The sequence below is a fragment of the Netta rufina genome (assembly GCF_964035555.1).
Source record: "Netta rufina genome assembly, chromosome: 4".
Lineage (NCBI taxonomy): Eukaryota > Metazoa > Chordata > Aves > Anseriformes > Anatidae > Netta > Netta rufina.
This window is the reverse complement of record NC_140127.1, coordinates 5,998,301-6,020,037: the sequence shown is the minus strand read 5'-3', so window position 1 is coordinate 6,020,037 and position 21,737 is coordinate 5,998,301. Positions and strand designations below refer to the sequence as shown.

The 21,737-nt window shown below is 38.1% G+C and overlaps 1 protein-coding gene across 5 annotated transcripts in view; it reads right to left on the bottom strand.

The window, feature by feature from the left end:
• Positions 1-21,737, bottom strand: part of TBCK (TBC1 domain containing kinase) — a 105,106-nt gene that overhangs the window by 66,256 nt on the left and 17,113 nt on the right. For 3 of the 5 annotated variants that reach the window (XM_084285701.1, XM_084285703.1, XM_084285702.1), the window contains exons 4-12: positions 12,107-12,221; positions 10,509-10,582; positions 9,656-9,797; positions 8,395-8,455; positions 5,346-5,407; positions 4,420-4,481; positions 3,570-3,718; positions 2,409-2,550; positions 892-991 (exon numbers count right to left, since the gene is read on the bottom strand). In XM_084285701.1, coding sequence (XP_084141827.1) covers positions 892-991; positions 2,409-2,550; positions 3,570-3,718; positions 4,420-4,481; positions 5,346-5,407; positions 8,395-8,455; positions 9,656-9,797; positions 10,509-10,582; positions 12,107-12,221 — 907 coding nt within the window. Of the gene's footprint in view, positions 1-891; positions 992-2,408; positions 2,551-3,569; positions 3,719-4,419; positions 4,482-5,345; positions 5,408-8,394; positions 8,456-9,655; positions 9,798-10,508; positions 10,583-12,106; positions 12,222-14,387; positions 14,517-21,737 lie in introns of those variants that run through there. The other 2 variants (XM_084285705.1, XM_084285704.1) reach the window with 2 other exon arrangements.

Below are 21,737 nucleotides of genomic sequence, written 5' to 3'. Positions count from 1 at the left end.
TACAAGTAGGCACTAATAATCAAAATTACAGAGTAAGTGTTTTTTGTTGTTGTTGTTTTTTTTTTGTTTTTTTTTGGTGGCAGACATCAAGACCTCAGGAGTCACTTTCCTTATTAACCTCCATAGTCATATGGAAACAATTTTTATAAAGACTGCTACAGAATTGCAATTGCTACTATAAAAAGCCAGTTGTAAACAGTGCATTGTAAATTTCTAATTCTGTAGCAATAAAGCTCTACATCTATGAAGATACGTGAACAATTAAAATACTTCAGTGATGTATGCAGTAAATCTTGTAACCCATTGCTACAGCAGGTAAAATAAGTTAGCATGAGTTCATTATTCCACTGAGAGAAAACTGCATTACTGCATTTTGGCAAAATACTTTGAAGTGTTCTTTCGAAGTAGTTGTTTAAGAGATATATTTTTAAAGGTTAGTATTAAACTACCAGAAATTTGACATCCAACTCTAAAGGATAAATATCTGAAGGAGCTGCAACTGAATTGAGCTGATCTTTCTTTTGAATATCGTGAGCCACCTACAGACAGGAATTAAAGAATGCAAAAAGACACTCACTGCCCCAGTTAGTTTAGCAACACTGCAGAATATCAGGTGCTACAAAATTATTGTGACTGCACCAGAACAAAGCACAGGTGATAAAAAATTAGAACAGAGGAGGGGGAAGATAAACCAAATTTAGAAAGCTTTTACAGAAAAAGCAACTTAATAGCATAAATCAGAATCTAACCTAGATACCAAGAAATCTTCTCTTGGAATCATTAACACTGCCCTTTTGTAGAAACAGCAGTAGGAGCTGCTATTCCATATTCCCTTTAAACAAATGTTTCTGCAGCAAAGACATAAGCACCTGTGCACAGAATTTTTCTTACATTTCGGAGCTGGCACAGAGACAAAGTCACAGTTGTGTCATCTAGGAGGGAACTTCTATCTCGTCCTTGCCCAAAGCTTTCACCATCTTCTAATAAAAAGCTTCAAAAGGGAGAGAAAATATATAATTCAGGTCATTTTATAACATAAGATTTGATTTAGAAAAAAAATATCTTACATCAATCAGTTTCTTCTTTAAAACAAAACAGTAGGTCTTAGAAGTATACTGCATTGACTCTGCAAAGCATGAAACCTGCTATCAAGGGAATGTACAATCACCTTAAATTATTCAAACAGCTTTTTGTGTAAAAAGGCACATTTCAGGCTTTCCACGACTTTGGTTTGCGCACAAAGGAAGACTAATGAGATATGAGATTAATATTCCCTTTTATTCCTTGAGCTGGCACAGACCAAGACTATTTAATGGGAGAAGCAAAAATAAAACAGCACTGTCATTTGAAAGCCATTTTCAACCATGACAAAAAAAAAAAGAGCAAAAATCTGATGCAGACCTGTTCTGTTGCAGTCTAAGGGATTAACAAATGCATCCAAGTAAGAGTGTATAAGAATTGCCTGTTTAGTGTTATTTTAAAGTAGACAGCATCAAACTGATCACTAGAAATTAAAATATGGCTTAGGAAATTGAGTCAAATTGCATTTTTGAATGAACACCTCATCTTCATCATAGTTAGCACGACTGAAAATGTTTTCCCTGCATAACTTGAAAGCAGAAACTTTCACCTAAGGGCACAGTAATAGGCAATCCCTCAAAATGTCACACTACTGCTGCTATCATACCATCACCTAAAATCTAGATTTTTTCTTTTTTTCAAGATACTGCACTTTTGCTGTACATGCTGATTTCATATGTTTTTAAATCACAGACCCAGCAAACTGATTTATATGAACACAAAATTCTGTTTATTAAGATCAGATTGCAGGATTAAGACATCAATATATTACATAAAATTGCAACATGTGCAGCAATAAGATAAAGGCAGTAACACTGTTAGAGAATTACAAGTGAAAACCAAGCATTTAAAAATAAATAAATAAATCAGCTGATCTGCTGAAGAAATGAGCTGACCATTCAGCACTGCTGCTCTGTGAAAGAGAATTCAGATTGTGAGAATTTGCTACAGAATGAATTAACTTCCAATTAAAAATATGGTATTCAAGCATAGTGAAGCTTTTTTTTTTTTTTTAATTGAAACTTAATGCTATTTTAATTCATGCCAAATTTAGGGACTTCCAGTTCATTATGTTGCACTTCACCTAAATTTCTTCTCAAATTTCAGAAAGCAATGTGCAATGCAGCTAGATAACAGATACAACTGTTCAAATAACACCTCAAATTTGGTAAGATGGGATGTGAAATGATTTTCTGCTGTTCAAGAATGCTATTTTCACCGTTTTTCACATATACACAAGTGTTGAAACTAAAAACCAAACCAAAACATTCTCTCAGCATCACTTCTCCATACATTGTCCTTCCCTTAAAGTGCTTCTCTTTCCTTACTTGGGAAGTGTGCAGACAGGTGGCTTTGATCGAATGATTTCCTTGTTGACAAGTTCTTTCTCCAAGTCTCCTCCAGCCAAACACCAGAGATAATAAACCTCTTCAATTGATCTTTCTGCTAGGTAATCACTATCTTCATCTACTAGGAGAAACCACATAAAAAGTGAGTTACAGCTTTTTAGGCAGCTTGTATTTCTTCCTATCACTCTAAACACATTCTGTGGAAGAAAAGTTACACTTGAAAAGAGCATAATATGAGGTTAGCAGAGAAAGTGATGTACCCTTTGCACTGCTCTTTAGGAAAATTTACAGGAAGAGCAGATGGGCAGAGATCAGAGAAAAAGAAGATGTTTTTGCAGTTTGCCTTGATGGTAGAAAATAGAACCAATCAGATAAATTAATCAAAGGGTGGAGTTTTGCTTTCTGGGCATATTTTTTTTTCCCAAAAAATTAAATAAAACAAAAACCTTATTTTGTCCCCAACAATGCTAAGAGTACAAAAAAGAAACTAGTGACTCATACTGTCCCATCTTCCTTTCACATATCATATACATTAACTAGGTATAAAATCTTAGTCACCAGGAATAGTATAGTGAGATTTTTCTATATATGTATGCATCTCAGAGTTCATCAAAAAACGTCAATGAGGACTTGAAACTTGCAGCATACTGTAGTTTTAAACTCAGAAACTTCTAACCTTCTTTTATTCTGGACAATATGACCTCTCTCACAAGGATTTAGTTTTTCAGTATTTCCAAAAATGATCTCATGCTATGATTCAACAGAATCCAGTTACCAATGCACAACACAACACAGTGGGGAAAAAGCCACCACCACCAAAAACCATCTTGTACATGTAAGTGTTCAAATTAAAAAGGCAAAAATGATACTGATATCCCAAGGTACACTTGAATAGTTATATTAACGTTAACTGTTTATTCCCTGAAGTCAAAGTACAAAAATAAAGATGTCATCCTTTGATTTGAACACATCCCTCAAAATCATGTCTGCTTCCAGCTGTGCCCATTAAAAAACTTACTACAAAAATTGTAGTTTTATACCATTTAATAGTTTCTCTCTAACAAAGCATTAAAAGAAAACTCAAAACCATGTTATTTTCCTTCCCCTTTCAGTGACATTCATCCCACTACCTGCTTTTACCTTTGCATAATTGACTTATGTCTTCAGGAAGCGTTAAGTTAGCACACCTTGGAGAAGATGAGAACAGACCAGCAGGTTTGTGAAAGGGAGGGTATGCCAAAGATACTTCACTGAACAAACTGTCATGCAGCAATTCTTCTGGAGTTGGCCTTGAGTTAAGAAACGAGAATATAATGCTATGAGTAAAGTGCTTCCATAAGTACTACATTTCAGTAAGAAATGTCCCCAGTAATAAATATTAACAAGTGATGTCAAATTTCAGAAATTTTATTACCAAAAAAACTATCAATTTTGTTCACTTCATAATTTATAACACTGTGCAGTCTGTTTATAGCCCAAGTTCAGATCTCACCTTCATTTAACATATAAAGCAACTATTTTCTTAACTCTCTTTTAATTCCTCTAAGCAAACGTGAAAAAAATGCAAATGCAAAACTTCTCTTAAAGAACAGAAGCCTATTTCCATTTTCAGAAGAGAGTTGCGTTGGACTGTCATAACAAAAATGTCTTTTGAAAGAAGAGATTTGAAGAAAGCGGTCCTAATTCTGACCACAGCACAACTGCAGTAACCACCATGGACATCCAGTTATGGGATCACTAAAGCTGTGAAATTAAAACTGAAAATAACCAAATAGTTTTCCCACAAAAATACTCTGCATCAATCTCAAGGTTTTGCACACTTCATTATTTTTTTCCAAACTCTCTACTTTCAAATATTGCAAAGTAATAAAACCAAGAAGTCATTGTCGGTAGCACAAGCCATCAGTATTCCAAAAAAACATCAGTGACTGGACTTCTAATTTCACAGAATCCTAACGGAATTTATTATGCATTTGGAGTGAATACTTGCCTCTTAGAAGGCTGGAATGTAAGGCATTTTTTCAGTAGATCTATGGTATTTTCAGGAAGGTCCTGGAACATAAGAGAAATATGGAGGGGTTCTGGTCATTACTGTCCTAATTGAGCAAGCCACTTAGCTCATACTTAGCTTTTAATATACGAGTTATAAAATTTGACATCCACACGTATGAGGTTAGCTGCATGAGATCAAAATGCTGTATGGAAGTAATTTCATAACCCACATTTACTATGGGGAAAAGAAGACTAGAAAATTCGGTATATGCAGTTATTTATTTTTACTTTTTCTAGTCTAGATATTCTGTACACAGCTGGAAACAATACAATACCTGGGAACTCCTGATAACAGTCAGAATTCGTTTTACACACAGTGTTTCAAGACATAAACACTAAAATTCACTGATTCACTCTGTGTGTGGGGAGGAGTTGAACTGCATAATATTGTCAGAATGTGTAAAGCACACTGGGTAGAAGGCTACATTTCTAGAAGAAAAATCCTTAACCTCCAACACTGTAAAGAAAATTAACAACTTACCATCCAGCAAGTATTAAATTAATTGACAAGTATCCAGCAAGTATTAAATTAATTGACAACAATTTTAAGAATGAACATTACCAGCACAGGGTACTCGAAAGGATCTTACGTATGTATTTGCAGTATAGTGCAATAAATTCAAGTGAATAAATAACTTTACTTATATATATATATATTATATACATGAGTTTTTATGTATATAAACAAAAACAAACTTATATTTCATATGTATATATGAAATCCTATGCAGCATAACAATAATAAATAAATAAAATAAATAAATAAAAATAAATAAATAAATAAATAAGTGAATAATAATAAATAAATAAAATAAAAAATGTTTTGGATAGGATAGCAAAGAAGAGTAAACTAGTTCCACAAACCTTAATAATATCAAGGCAACCATGTTCTTCAGCTAATACTGTTACAATATCGTCTACACAGCCTTTAAAAACAAACAGAACAGTAAAAAAGTTGAAGACCATGAAAAAAGTGATAGTAATTAAACAGGATATCAGATGAAAGCCCACCACAGCATAGAATACTTTTTTTTTTTTTTTATTGACGTTGCCACATCAACTGAAGGTGAATTCCCAAAATTAGAAATAAAAGTAATATCCCCAATGCAGACAGAAAATTAAAGCCTAGAAAATTTAAGTAGTGCATCTAATTTAACAGTGAAAGTCTTTTTTGCAGGCTTAGTAAATCCAGAGTGTCAGTCTCTGCCAAATAAATTCCAACAGCCTTTCTATTTATTAAAAGGAAATTGAAAGAACTTAAAAAAATACCTGCATATAGAAGCTCAAAGGACTTTTTATTTGCTACTTGCAGATTATACTGGAAGTGTTTTATAATTTGTTTTCAATGCATTATTGAGAAAATAACTCCCAAGTCAGAATGTGGGCATTTTTCAGTGGATGAAGGTTTATAATAGCTTGCACTTGACTTGAAAGGGACTCAAACCCTTCAGGAAGCTTTGCTAATAAACCACACGCCAAAACAGACAGAATTTCATCACCAGAGTACTAACTACTCAATAAAAAGATGTTTGTACTGACAGTATCTTTAAAGATTTTAAATTTTTTTTTTTTTTGCTCTGGGTAAATTCAATAACTTACTCATAAACCTTCAAACTGCAAGCTCATGCTCTGCCCTTCTTCATGGCTCATACACAACCCCCACAATAAACTGAATTTTAAATGCCACAGAAAAGTCCTACTCTCACACTCATTTACATTACTGTAGACACTGATTTTTTGCTTAATGCTTATACAGTTTGTAGATGAAGTCAGAACAAAAGCCTAGACCTAGGAATAAGCTCCTCAGCTCTCTATTTTCTGCCTTCCAATTTGAGTTCTGCTTCTCCCTGCTTGGTATCACACCGCTGCTGCAGGGACAGTTTTCTTTAGTGTCATACAGTTCCTATCTCATTTCAGAGACTTCCTGGAACACAGAACAACAAATAACCAACACAAAGACCACCTTTCCTGAACATGTTTTTCCACAGCTTCCCTTACTCTAACACACTCATGGCTCTTCTGCAACATTATTTTACCTGTCAGCCATCTCTGTAGCTTCCCTAAGCAAGTAACCATGCTTCAAATGCATTTTAAGTTCTGGAAATGAATCACAGAATCACAGAATTTTCTAGGTTGGAAGAGACCTCAAGGTCATCGAGTCCAACCTCTGACCTAACGCTAGCAGTCCCCACTAAACCATATCCCTAAGCTCTACATCTAAACGTCTTTTAAAGCCCTCCAGGGATGGTGACTCCACCACTTCCCTGGGCAGCCTGTTCCAGTGCCTCACAACCCTTTCAGTAAAGAAGTTCTTCCTAACATCTAACCTAAAACTCCCCTGGCTCAACTTAAGCCCGTTCCCCCTCGTCCTGTCACCAGGCACGTGGGAGAACAGGCCAACCCCCACCTCGCTACAGCCTCCCTTGAGGTACCTAAAAAGAGCAATAAGGTCACCCCTGAGCCTCCTCTTCTCCAGGCTGAACAAGCCCAGCTCCCTCAGCCGCTCCTCGTAGGACTTGTTCTCCAGGCCCCTCACCAGCTTCGTTGCCCTTCTCTGCACCCGCTCAAGCACCTCCATGTCCTTCTTGTAGCGAGGGGCCCAAAACTGAACACAGTACTCGAGGTGCGGCCTCACCAGAGCTGAGTACAGGGGGACGATCACCTCCCTAGCCCTGCTGGTCACACTGTTCCTGATACAAGCCAGGATGCCGTTGGCCTTCTTGGCCACCTGAGCGCACTGCTGGCTCATATTCAGCCGACTATCAACCAATACTTCCAGGTCCTTCTCTGCCTGGCAGCTCTCCAACCATTCCTCTCCCAGCCTGTAGCTCTGCTTGGGGTTATTGCGCCCCAGGTGCAGGACCCGGCACTTGGCCTTGTTGAACTTCATGCAGTTGACCTCAGCCCATCGGTGCAGCCTATCCAGATCCTCCTGCAGAGCTTTCCTACCCTCAAGCAGATCGACACATGCACCTAACTTGGTGTCATCTGCGAACTTACTGAGGGTGCACTCGATGCCCTCGTCCAGATCATCAATGAAGATATTAAAGAGGACCGGCCCCAGCACCGAGCCCTGGGGGACGCCACTAGTGACTGGCCTCCAACTGGACTTGGCTCCATTCACCACGACTCTTTGGGCCCGGCTATCCAGCCAGTTTCTAACCCAACGAAGCGTGCGCCAGTCCAAGCCAAGAGCAGCCAGTTTCTTGAGGAGAATGCTGTGGGAGACGGTGTCAAAAGCCTTGCTGAAGTCAAGGTAGACCACATCCACAGCCTTTCCCTCATCCACCCAGCGCGTCACTCTATCATAGAAGGAGATCAGGTTCGTCAGGCATGACCTGCCTTTCATAAACCCATGCTGACTGGGCCTGATCGCCTGCTTCCCCTGCAAGTGCTGCATGATGACTCTCAGGAGGATCTGCTCCATGAGCTTTCCTGGCACTGAGGTCAAACTGACAGGCCTGTAATTTCCCGGGTCTGCCCTCCGGCCCTTCTTGTAGATGGGCATCACGTTTGCTAGCCGCCAGTCGATTGGGACCTCCCCCGATAGCCAGGACTGCTGATAAATGATGGACAGTGGCTTGGCCAGCTCCTCTGCCAGTTCCCTCAGTACCCTTGGGTGGATCCCATCCGGCCCCATCGACTTGTGCACATCTAAGTGCCGTAGCAGGTCACCAACCAGTTCTTCATGGATAACGAGGGCCACATCCTGCTCCCCATCCCCTTCCACCAGCTCAGGGTACTGAGTATCCAGAGAACATCCGGTATTGCCGCTTAAACTTAAAGCAGACAAAATGAAAGCAGACAAAAGATAAAGCACCGTACGTCTGAGCATAACAAGCTGACTAGTTTGTGAAGCTCTAATGGTAACACTACTAGGAAACTTAAAAAAAAATGATTTTGTGCTACTTACCCAACATAATTATAAATTTTAATCTTTCTGCTATTTCCAAACTTTGGAATAATTTTCTCCCCTAAATGAGTAACAAGATTAAATCAACATTTGAATGCTACTGCATAAAAATATTTAGATAGCACACACATCCACCTATATACAAAAACAGTGAAATAAGCTTCTTCAGATTAATTTTAGAAACATTTAGAAACACGATTTACCCCCAAATATACCAGAAGCAGTTTCATAACATCATAAAGAAAAAAAATGTATCATTTATAATGTCTCTTAACTGGAACAAATAAAAACAAACAAAAAACATGCAAAACAAATCCTCAGGTTGCTTCAGCAAAGCTGCAGGTTTATTATTAGTTTAGTAACAAGCTTTCGAAAACCTGTATTTTTTCCAATGTAAGTGTGAAAAAAGGTGATGTCCTGACCCAGTGACAGCCATAGCTTGTATGGCACACTATTTTTGAAAAGTCATCCAAATATCAGTTCTAAAATGTTTCAACAATATTTTTATGAAAAGATACTTATTCAAAAGAGGAATAATGATCTATGAACACTATGAGAAGTCACAGAATACATAAAAGAATTTCCAGTGCCCTGATGTATTCACTAACTAATACATGCTCTTGACCATGTAACTGTCAGACCATTTAATTGTATAATGAAACTAACTGTTAGCATTGGTATATTTGCCAGATCGTGTTTCTATAGAGAATGTTGCTGTCTTTGATTGAAAGTCAAGTTTAACATGTACAAGTGGTAAAGATTATGTTGTCTTAATTTATTCTAACATCTAAAGCCAAATAAGTATTTTTCAAATAAACCTTTAATTCCCTATAGACACTTTAAACTATGGCAATAAGGCAGATGTAGTGCTTTCATAGTAAAGAAACTTTATTAGTTTCTCATCCTTTTTGAAGAGAACGAGGGCATGACAGCAATATGCTGTCATAAATATGCTTATAAGCATAATTAAAACAAAAAGTTACCTAGAGAGACTTGGTTTAGAAGCTATTACTAAGAATTAGATCACGCAATTGCATCATTGTGGCTTATTCAAGGCAGCTGCCCTTCATGGTTACACTCAGCCCAAGCCAACATGTATCCAGTAACTTGAACACCACCACCAGTACTGGTCAGGTGGGAATGCAAAATGTAGTCTGATATTTGGAGTCAAGTGCTGGACAAGTCTCATTAACCCCATTAGCAAGAGCAATCAACCTGATGTTCTATTCCCCAAAAGTCACAGTCAAACCCTCTTACATACCATGCAAAGCTCAAATAGTATTATGCCAAGAGACCACAGATCTGATTTAGGGCCAGAAGGCAGAGGCTTCTCACACTGGGTATGGTCGCTTGGTTTGACTATTCCCTGTGCAATTACTTCAGGTGCCAGATACGACGGGTACCTAGAAAGATGCAGCAACATCAAGTAATAATCTGTCTGTCCAAAAACCTACTTTTCAGTTACACTAATTAAATCAATTTTGTGTTCTGAGAAACTCGAATTCATACCAATGCAGGTTGTTAGCAAAAACGTACACATTGCAGTAGTTTCACTCCAATGACAAAGTAGTGTCTAGTACATGAAAGGTCAAATTTTAATTATTAGCTCTGTCTTTTTGTGCAAGCAAAGAACAGCACTTTTCAAAATAGTTCATCTATTTAAAGATTCAATATTACATGTATATATGTATATATATGTAAAGATGCAATATATTTATTCAAAGTAAATGTATACCGAATTTCAGCAATAGTACATTAAATAAATGTACCCTAGATCCATCCCAGGAGTGTGTGTGGGGGGTTGGTCTTGTTAATTGTCAGGATTCCCATCAGATAACTTTTGAATTAGCAAAATAAATAAATAAATAAATAAATAAATAAATAAATACCCCCTCAAAAAAAAAAAATACCCACCACCAACAAAAAAAAACAGCAAAAGGTTTACCTGTTGTTAAATCATTTTAAAAGTAACAATATCACTTGTTCCTTCAATCGTTCATGACAATACAATAAAAAAAAAACTGAAAACTTTCAAAAGGAAATATCACTACTACCTTTGTGCACCCAAGCAAATATCCTTAATATATTTTTGTATTGTGCAACTCCATGCTTACCCTATAGGAAAATCAACATCAACGCCTTGAGCAGTCATATGGTAGAGTCCAAATTTAGCCAACTTGACATGTCCCTGAAAAAAATAAAAATAAAAATCAAGAGCAGCAGAATCTGACATCAGAAGAATCTTTGAGTTTACAAATATAGATGTGTATATATATATATATATATATTTATGCTAATTTGTCATAAGTAATAAGTTGTCAGAAGGCATAAGAAGCCAGCCTCTTACATTTCTGTTTCAGCTCTTAGGTACAATTCCACTGAAAGCTAGTAAGGTGCTTATTTCTAATGCTTTTACTCTCTGAGAGCACTGTGTAATCACTTTGGGGTACATCAGCAAGTCAGAACTTTGTACAGTTACAATATATTTTCAGTAAATTAAAAGGAGTTAATACTCTCTTGAACATTTTTCCTGTTTCAAAAACTGTTTGCAATCCTGTTTGAATCCTAGAGCTCCCTAAGCAGCCCCACTATTCTCTCACCTCTGCCATTTACCCAGCCTTGCTCCTCCAGTCTTTCTCACCAACTCATTACTATCTTGCTCTCTTTAACTGTATCCACATACATTTCAATCAAATAAGTTTTCCAGGTGCTTGGTTTTATTCTGTGGAGGTAGAAAGGTAACACCAACACCAAAATAACAACAACAAAAAAATAGGCATCGAAGTTAAACTGATATATAGTTTCTGCTGGATTTTGGATTATACTCGGCTACTCTGCAGGTGGTGCAACAGTGAAGGCTACATCAGCAAGCAATTCAGAGGGCAGGGAAAAAGTCTTGAAATTTATAGTCTCACGGCCCCCTTTGCTCTCTTACTGATTGCAGGGCTATCTTAAAATCCTAAGTACTTTTGCTTGTTAGAGCATTATTATGATGTTCATTTGTACAAGTAATTTACCCAAGAACATATTAGTAAGTGTTCCTTTCTTCCTTCCTCCTCTTTTCTCTCTACCTTCCAAGGGGAAGATCTAGCTCTTCTATTTAAATCAAGTAAGAAGGGGAAGGAGAGAGGGGTTGTCCACAGAAACTGAGCTCTTTGGCTGTTAGTTCAGATAAAGGGATGGTTCTGAATGTAGCAGTAGCTATTAATTTCTCTCATCTTTTTTGAGGGAAACCTTTATTCCACACTGCCAACTCAGTAGTCTGACAACAGAATTGACAGACTGGAATTTTAATAATTTAATACAAAGAAATATGTTGATATCTTAAAAGTATCAGACCACCATGAAACACAGGAAATGTTATTAACTACTCACTAGCTAAAAAAATATATCCTTACTAAACAGAAAGGCTTTGTAACTATTTACAATGATGGCAAGTCAGGTAGACTTAGATCACTTCTTTAAGAAGGATGAAAAAAGAGATTTGGGATAGAAGAAAGTGGGAACAAAAAATCCTGCAACATACTTGAAATTTAGGAAATGAGGTAAAGTATAGTAAAAAACAACGAACAACCCACACTTGCTGAATATGCCATTCCCTCTCTCCCTCCACCCAAAAGGTCTGCTCCTGTCCAGTCTCCAAATATGACACAGCATGCTACTTGGCAGCAAGAGACAAAAATGAAAAAAAGATTCATTCCTGCAGCCATACCTTTCGATCCAAAAGAATATTGCAAGGGGAGAGTGCTCGGTGGACCATTCCATGTTTGTTCATATATTGCAAACCTTGTAAAACCTCGTAGGCTATGCATAAAATCCTCGAGGAGCTGAAAACAAAAGAGAAGAACAAGTTATACCAAATATTTCCCCTCTAATTAAAAAAAAAAAAAGTGTTTGGAATAGGTTTGGAACTCCACAAGCGAGTTTTTCACAATTCTGGAATTGTTTAATGGATCAACACTGAAAAAAGTAGGGTATGTTCAGTAGCATACACAGCTCTTCAAAATCTCACAAGTAGGTTTCTTCACCCTGAACTGGTCCTTAAAAAGAGCAGACAACGTATCTCAGAGATGAAGTGTGACATACTCTCTGTGACACAGACTATGAGATATATGTCAATTTGGGGGAAAAAAAAATCCTTACTTGGTTTTTATTTGCTCTTCCTAAACCTGCTATTAATGTTAATGGATAAGTTTAACTGAACTGAAGCTTTGAAACTCAGATGCAAATGGGAGCTCATCTAGAGGACAGTGTAGACACACTGCTATATCACACCTATCGTCTTCTGCCATCTTGACATCTAAAACAAGAAACAAAAAAGGGCAGAAAACCTCACTTTCTGCAAAGCTTGTTTTATAACTTTGGAAGCATCATCTTTATCTTCTTTGGAAAGAAATATTTGCCATCCAACCCATTTTGACATAACCATGACAAAGCTCAAGAAGTGAACAGGAATTTGTGCAGAGACCACCAGTCTTAGGCTTCCTAACTGCACCCAAAAGAAGAAAATAAACCACAGGTGCAATGTCACCCAGAGAGATTCCTTTTTTTTCTTTTTTTAAATCCTTTTTATCCTATTTTATTTTTTTTTATCACCTCCTTCTCTTGCTTTTTAGAAATCTGCGCAACAGCAGAACAAAGGGTTGGATTACAGACTGGCATGAGTGACAAGCCAAGCTAGCTGACCTAAGACCCAAATGAATTTCTTCATTAAGGTTTTATTAGCTACTATTCACTACTGTTTGAAAGCCAAAACTTTGTCATGAGAGCAAATAGCTATATTTTGACAAAATCCACAAGTCCAACAAATGCTCATGGAGTAGTGCAACACGGAAATACTGAAGAGTTCTATTAACAGTAGTCTATTAAGATCATTAAATTATTTTATATGGGGTTATTTCTCCGGTCTTTAACCTTTTCCTTGGAGAAAGCCTCTGCACTACTTTGCACTAGCTGTGAACATACACTTCTATGTTAAATGCTAAGCACAATGGAAATCTACTCTAACACATGTCCACGTAGCTGTAACTGGGATCACAGCATTTGGAAGTGATTCTCAGGGTCTTAGCAATTGAACCAAAACCACATGGCTGATGACCACAAAACCAAAACAACCCCCTGCAACCATCTCACACCTCCCTTGCTGGCACTTTTGCCCTTCCCCATCCCTCCTATCCTGCAGTTACATGATACAGCCCAGCACTAAAAGCTGTTGGCTATGTAGTTTTTCCACAGTCATTCTTAAGCAGAGATGCAAACACGGCAAAAATTTATGTTGCAGGCCTTCAGATTTTCTGCAGTTTTTGTTTGCATCTCATATATTCCTGATAACTGTTGCAAACCAAATACCCTCTTAGTTTTGCACAGCTTTGTAAAACCTGTTACTGCAAAAAGTAACACATGGAGAATTCAGGTTTGCAGTAAGGAACCACTGCATGTGAAAAGTTAGCACCTTATTCTGGCCTAAAAAGTGTTTCTCTGTATATATTTTTAAAAAGTGAATGAAGTGAATGAAGTGACTTGACGCCGCTGTGCCTGAGGTGCAGTATCATCTGGAGACACAAGGGGGCCTCAGCTACCCATTCATTTTCCATGTTCCCTTCCAATCCTTAAAAAAAAAATTAGGCAAATGCACAAAAATACTGGTCTGGGATTCTTTGCCATTTAAGATAAATCCTCTCTGGCACTGCAATGAGCAGAAACACTTGAATAAAGTATGTTTAAATTACGCATATTTCTCAAGCTCTCAGTGCCATCCTAATAGGCAGAAGTGTTCAGCCAAATCTCTCACTCCAAGGAAAGCAAGCACACTCCCCAGCCAAAAAGGAATTCTGTGTAACAAGCTCTCCATAGCATTGTTGCCCATTAACTAGTCCTTATTTCACTTATCATGTACAACACATGGTTTGTGGCTATTACTAATGAGCTTTGCATTTAACTGCAAGTTCAACAGCAGTCGTTTGTCTCACTGGAGATCACTACCAAGTAATCACCTAGCTTCAGCTGGCCCAGCTCTCTCAGTTTCTGTGGCCACTGTCAGTGCTGCAAGCATTGAAACAGGCTTCGGGAAGTGCAGAGGGTGCACTCTTGGAACTACCTCCAGGCTTCAGGCATGGTGACCTTTGTAGAATAAATAAATCATAATTAAAAATAAAACCACAATCATAATTAAAGATAAAACCACAAAATCCAAGAAGGACATTTAGGGCACCAAATGTCAGGGACAAGGTCTGAGCTGATTCAGAAACTTTTTCCCTAATATCGAAGCCTGTTTTTCAACAGGCTACCTCGCGTTGTAACTATGAGAGGTCTAGAGGAATGTTTAGCGACTGGAGCTCTTAAAGCAGAGGAGCTTCAGCATCCTCCTTTAATAGGAGGTAGAAAGAGGAAAAAAAAAAAAGAAAAAGGAAATGGAAGGGGAAAAAAAAAAGGCAAAAGCACTGTAATCTACACCAGGAGAAAAAAAAGACGAGAGAAAAAGAGACAAGACAGAGGCATAGCAGGTTTGCTGCCAACCACTGCTATACCATTGACCTACTAAGGACTGCAAAACCAGTCGTGTGATGTGAAATACCCTGCACATCTCATCGGCTGTGGTCATGATTATCCCTTTAAACTGCTGTGAAGGAAATTATTTCACTGCTCAAAGCAGGTATGGTGGGAGGCATTAAGAATTAAGGCTGAGATCCACTTCAAGAAGTGACCTAAAGATCTGAAGGGGCACCAATCATCTCCAGCTTCCTACTTTTCCTAAAAGCAAAAGTTTTAAGGCTCTTCTCTTTATCAGCAGGAGCAACTGTAAAGAAACGGGAATTTATCTGCAAAAGAAACACTTTGCAGACAGGAAAAAAAAAAAAAGAAAAAGAAAAAAAAGATACCATCTGTCTACAACTACCAGCACTTATCCCAGTTCCTTTATCCTCAGTCTGGATATCAAAAAGTCTACTCAGTTATAATCTACTCAAATAGACTTTTAAGAAAGGATTATCTTTGAGTGAGAGGACTGAACACTGGTATAAAACCAAACTGCTTGATTTCATCCTTCTCTGTTAATTCCTTGGTTTTGAGAAGGAAAGTAGCTGTGAAAGGAGGTATTTATTTTGATATTCCTTCACTCTAGAAACAAAGAATTGAAATGATATATGGATTAATCCAATACTGGGTTTACATTTGAAACTTGAATGTATAAACCTGTAGTAAAGGAATTCCGAGGGAGTAACTGAATTGCTCCCTTGGAAATTAATTTTGTGGGCAGAAAAAAAATAATCTCTACAAGCTGATACGAGCAAGTTCAGTCATCAGTAGAAAGGCAGCATGGTTAAAGAGGCATGTGCATGGCATTTGTGGGGGAAGAGAGAAGGGAAGACTTAAAAACCCACAAAAATGAGGATTGTTTTATTACCTCCAGAATTTGTCAGACCAAAAGCTATACCAGACAAATGACTAATTTCCACACGCTAATAGTACACAGGTGGCTGCATTGAGCCCTCACCAAAAAAAAAATACATTAACTTTTCCATTTAGCAGTCAGCCTGATCTCCAGCCTGCTGAATTCTTACTGCCAAGGACGTGGAGCTGCTTTCTGGAAGTTTGCTTCAGGAGCCACCAACCCAATCTGTCACAGGAAACAGATGTGCCAGCAAAATTTTGATCTCTTATCGTGCTGCAAAGCTACTGACAAGTGGATCTGATTTCTTAGGACACTTGCCACTTTTTGGACTCAGACAGAGAAGAAAAAGAAATGTTACTCTTTGTGCGCCCACTGCAATCTTCTGTATGACTGAAAATGGCATCTGGGCCAAGATGAAAGGGAAAATTTGTACTAACAGAAAGTGGCATACTGAGACCCTTGCCTTCTTCAGAGGATCTTTTATTAAGAAACACAGAGAAGAGAGATTTATCAGGAACTAATTAAAGACAATAAATCCTAAAATAATTAGTGGAAGGAAGAGCTGAGTGACTGTAACCAGCCAGTAGTACCAGAGCAGTGCCTGGAAACAAACATACATGAAGAATTGCCCAAGCTGGAAGTCAGCATAAGCACGAGAGCAAACAAAAAAGCTCACAAACATTTAGATCAGAAATTAGAAACTTTACGATTTAAAGGCAGGATTATGAATTCTTGCAAAAAAAAAAAAAAACAAAAACAAAAAAACACCAACACACGCACACACGAAAAACCACATATAAATATTAACTACATACGATTCAGCTTGAACAGTTATTAATTTATTTCTGATTATTAATGGGAGTGATAATGAAACTGCTTGTGAAAGTAGGAAGCTGGATCAGAAACTCCAAGGTCTGATGCTGTGGTAACAAACAACTTTCCGCAATTGATTATTTCCATTTTAGGTAAAATGAATGGCCTTCCAAACCTTAAAAATTGGCTTACTAGGGCAGACCCAAAACTGAAGTTGAGACTAATATCCTGTTTCCTAAAAAGATGATAGGCAGATGCCTAGGAGAGGGGGGAACACATACAAGCAAATGTGAAATGTATGGACCCTGATACTTGCCTGGTTTCCAAACTGAAGACACAGACAAAAAAAAACAACACATAAAACAACAAAAGCACCACCAACAAAACACACACACAGGTGTATACACACACACGGTTTGCCTCCTGAGAATCACATCTGATAATGTCTGAACACAAGGTAACCCCTGCAAGCCTCAGCAGCTCCCTTAACAGGACACCCATTATTCCAAGTCCCTCATCCACGTTCAGAGGAAATGACCTGTCAGATACTGTGGAAATCCACAGCCACCAAGTATTCTGCTGGTACGAATTCCTTGCTGTCTATTTTATCACGGGGTTCTCTTCATGTTGCTCTGTTGCTCTAACTTCCAGAAGACTAATTTTAAATTTCAGCTCAAAGCAAAGAAAATGACTGCCAAACTCCAGAGTAGGAAAGGAGGTTTTGGAAAAATGCATCTGACAGCCAGCAGCAGTAGTCCCTGTGCATACCACAGATTACTGAGGGGAAAATAAAAATTACTTTATGAATGACATCTTGAATACTTAGGAACAAGAGGACTGTAGATCACACAGTTGGAAATCAGAGGTGGGTGGACACCGGAGACTTGACTTATTAAACTGTTGGAATAAGAGCGTTCCAAAAAGAGGAAGGGAATAATGAAAAGAGGTAGAGGTCAGCATTCATGTCAGTATCACAGAAGTCAGATTCATACAGGTTTCCTTTCCACCAGCTGAATGGAAAATTAATGCTAATCTACACCTGAATTCACCGTATTCATCATCTGTAACAGACATGCATTCATGGTATTACCCGTTCAGGTGTCTTCTCCATACTTTTTTGGTGCTGTAAGAAAATAGGTTAACATGGAAAAGCAAGCAAGCATCACAGGAGACCTTCCTGTCTGCTTACTGTTCGCAATTCTACTTTCTCCTAAACAAAGGGATCTCCCTTTTGGTGAGATCCCTCCTCATCATCTACTTAACTGAAGAGAGCCCTGTAATTTCTGAACCTACCTGAGACATACACATGAACGTGTGCTAGAAGCAATGCTTCTTCAATGCAGTGGTAACTCCAAACACAAGGAAGCTTATAACAAAACCTGGAGCTAGAACCATTTTGGCTTCCCTCAGGAAGGCACAAGAAGACCAAGTAGAATACAGTTATGTTCATGATACCATACTCCAGAGTTTCTCTTTCCTTAGACTTGAAACTCATGGGCACATACATAGAAATGCGTGCTTAAGAAGTCCTCCATCCTATCTGTGTATCTTGTTCTAACCTCATATTATTGATGAAAAGAAGTAAAAACTGGAGGAAGAACATCTCAGCAACCAGGAATCTGAAGAAGCTCATGGCAGTGGTACGCAGGAGCAAAAACACGGGTTCCTCTTCCAAAGAGGATTGTCAGCCAGGGTCAGCCCTGAGGAAGCACACCAGGGTGACACAAACCAGCAGTGTCATCAATCACTACCCCAGACCTAGCGAGACAGACAAGCACTGGGAATTCAGGAAGAAGATTCATCACAACAAACTGCGTCTACTCAAAGTGGAACGGAACAGGTTGTGAACAGATGTAATATTTCCGAACTCATAAAAGTGACAGTATTTTAATACAAGCAAAACTATAAACCAAAGAAAATGACATTTGCAGTTAGCTCTATTACAGCCAACAATGCAGATCGACTGGTTGGGAGTGGTGTGGCCAAGTGGTTACAGCAAGGGATAAAGTTTGGGTATAATCCCAGCTGAGACAACCACTACACTGACCTCAAGAAAGCCATCTGACCTCCTCCTGCCTCAATCAACCAGCTGGAAAACTGGATGAAAAGCAGGACTGGGTTGAAAACCAGATGTGCAGATGAATTGGGTCTTCCTGGGTAAATAAATTACAAAATACCCTCTACAGGCCATAAAGAGTTTGATGCAGGTGGGAATGGTTTATTTAGCACTTTATTACGTGTTTGATTAAAAAATGGCACTAGGGACTGAGACTGTAAACACTGCCAATTTACTTGGAAATGCACTCACATTATCAGAATGAAATGAACTGGAAAGGGAATGCAACAAGCAGAGAGTACAAGTCAGAAAAGCATGAATTTTATGGACAAAGTTCTCTGGAAGTCTCTAACTCATGCACAGAGGTATTTCACACAGGATATCTTCAACAAGTTTGTATTGCTCGTCTGAGGAAACTCAGTAAGTCCTTCCATTCCACTTCCAAAGTTTTAAGCTGGAAGCATGACTTTAAAAGCAACACAAATGACGTTACGTTTTTATGAAGGTCTCAACTCGTAATGTCTGATAAAAAAAATCCATAAAACAGTGGATGAAGGCGTAAATAAAAAAGAGTAACTTCATATATACAACATATTGCACACAAACAATTTTAATGGATGTGATTTTTCAGATCATTTTCACTTTGAATGTATTAAATGCATCTCCTCCTCAGAAAGCAAAAATTTTAAAATATGGCACCTTGAAATCCTTTAAGATATCCAGCACTCATCCTGTAAGTGGGGGGAGTAAATGAACAAAGTCCTTTACAAAACAGTAAATACACCTTATAAAGCACAACCTAATGAAAAATGAAACCTGTAGCACCTTCTGCTTGAATGCTCAGAAGGGGAAAGACACACAAATACTCAGATTTTGATCTTGCCACTAATTAACTAACATGTGAGAAGTAATTTTTTTTGTTCATCTTTGCCTCAGATGTAAAAAGTATAATAACGATGATTTCAATTGGAGCAAATAGTACAGAGAAGAAGTTTCAGCCACCACATGGTAAGATCTGGTAGAGCAGTCTCTCATTTTGAACCTGATCACAGCCTACACATTCTCAGATAAATAACACAACAGAACAAGATGTGTAGCCAACAATAACTGGCATGGATCACAAAAAACCTTTGTTTTCTTTTGGACTTCCTCTGAACAAATACAAGTACTTCTGAAAGTTGTTGATCACATCAAGACCTATCACAATTCAAAAGACACAGGAAACCAAATGGACAACATATAAAAAGGAAATAAAGGAATAAACTGTGGTCAGGTACTCTTCCTTTAATAAAATGAAAGGCACCAATCAGATCTTTGGCTGTTCAGAAACGTCTTGTCAAGCCTGTTTCAAACCTGACATTAAACCCCATGCTCTAGGCAAGGAGTACTGCCTTTTTGCATCTGAAAGCACCAGCATCTAAACTTTAAGGCATAGGATATATTCAATTTCAGCTCTTCAAAGGATAGAGATCTTGATATTTCTCCATTAAACATTTACTATGCAGTAGAAGGTAAAACCAGCAGTAACACCAGAGCCTTAAACCACACAATTGCTGAAGAAAAAGTGACTTCCGAAGATGCAGGATAAATGGTCGCACAGCAGGCACCTCCTATTTCCTTACCTTTCTCTATGCTAAAATAAAAAGACATAGCTGGAAAACAATTGCAAACTGCATCCTGAAACGCCAAATGTCAGTATCTGGCTCAGACCCCATGCTTCTGGATCCAGCTTGGTTCAGAAGTCTGAAAACAACAGCTGTAGATTAAGCCATCTGCTTCACAAATTTGTCACAATCACCGTTACATTACATGACAATCTTTTTTAGATTTAAAAACCTAATATTACATGCTTAAATAAAAAATGGATGACGAAGAGTAAAAGATCCAGCAAAGATCATACACAAATTATCTCAGTTGGGAGAGTTGAGTGTGAAACAAAATCATGGTTTGGGATTTTTCACCATAGCTTTTATTCAAGACACACACATGGACACATACAAACACACTATCACCTCCCCCAAAAGCCATACCATAGCAACTATTAGAAAAGGTAAGTGCCTGATTCAGGATGGCTAACAAACAAACTCACCAGGTCCACACACTCACAAGACAGACTTCAAAAAAAGAACACTTCTTCTATTTACAAGGGGTGAGCTAGCAAGGGTTACAAAAATCCAGGCTACAGCTATATAAGTTTTCATTTTCTCCCCAAAACATATGCATGATTTAAGAAAAAAATATACCTAAAAAACTGCTCACACTATGTCATGTGTGTAATTACATAATGACAATTATGGCAACAATATGTTGCATGTTTAAAGTGTTCTTTCAAAAGGAAGCATATAGTAAAATTATTCTTATAGGCACCACAATCACGCACTTAAAAAACATAAATATATTATTTCCACTCTCCCTGTCTCCAGTGAAATGATATTCTCAATGGTTGCTGAATCGGCACTGAGAAACCAAAATAAAGACTGGTCAGTTTCTAATGGACTCAACAGAGCTATTGGAAATGATAGGAATTTACAAGAACTTCCCATCCTGTGCTGTTAGTCCACTCAAGGAATATCCAAAAGGTTCTCAGAGATCCCGGTGTTACACTTAAAATAGACACTACCACCTTGCTTCTTCAGTGGCAAATCTGTAACATCAGCAACTCTCAGTGCTGTTTGCATTGGTCACTCAAAGCGACTGCTTTCCAAAGGTTTGCTGACAGGATACGTCCGATTAATTTAATCACCGCTTCGCTCCCTCCTCCCATGAACAGAAGAGATAATATTGCGCAGAGTTGGCGGGTATCATCTTTGCCAGGAAGAAAGGGGAGCAGGGCGGACGGGAGGATGTAAGCAGAGCCATCACACTGTGCTACAGTTAACTGAGCGCAGCTTCCTTCTGTAGATCAGGGCCAGAGGGGAAACATTTTCTTAATCAAAAGGCACAGGCAGGTACATGTGGAAGAACAGTATCAGTAGGTCACTTTAGATGGTACCTTTGAAGCACTGTCTTAATAAAACAGAAGTTCATATGTTTAAGCCAAGTTACTTTCAGATCCTAAGGCTCTTTTCACTCCGACCCACACCA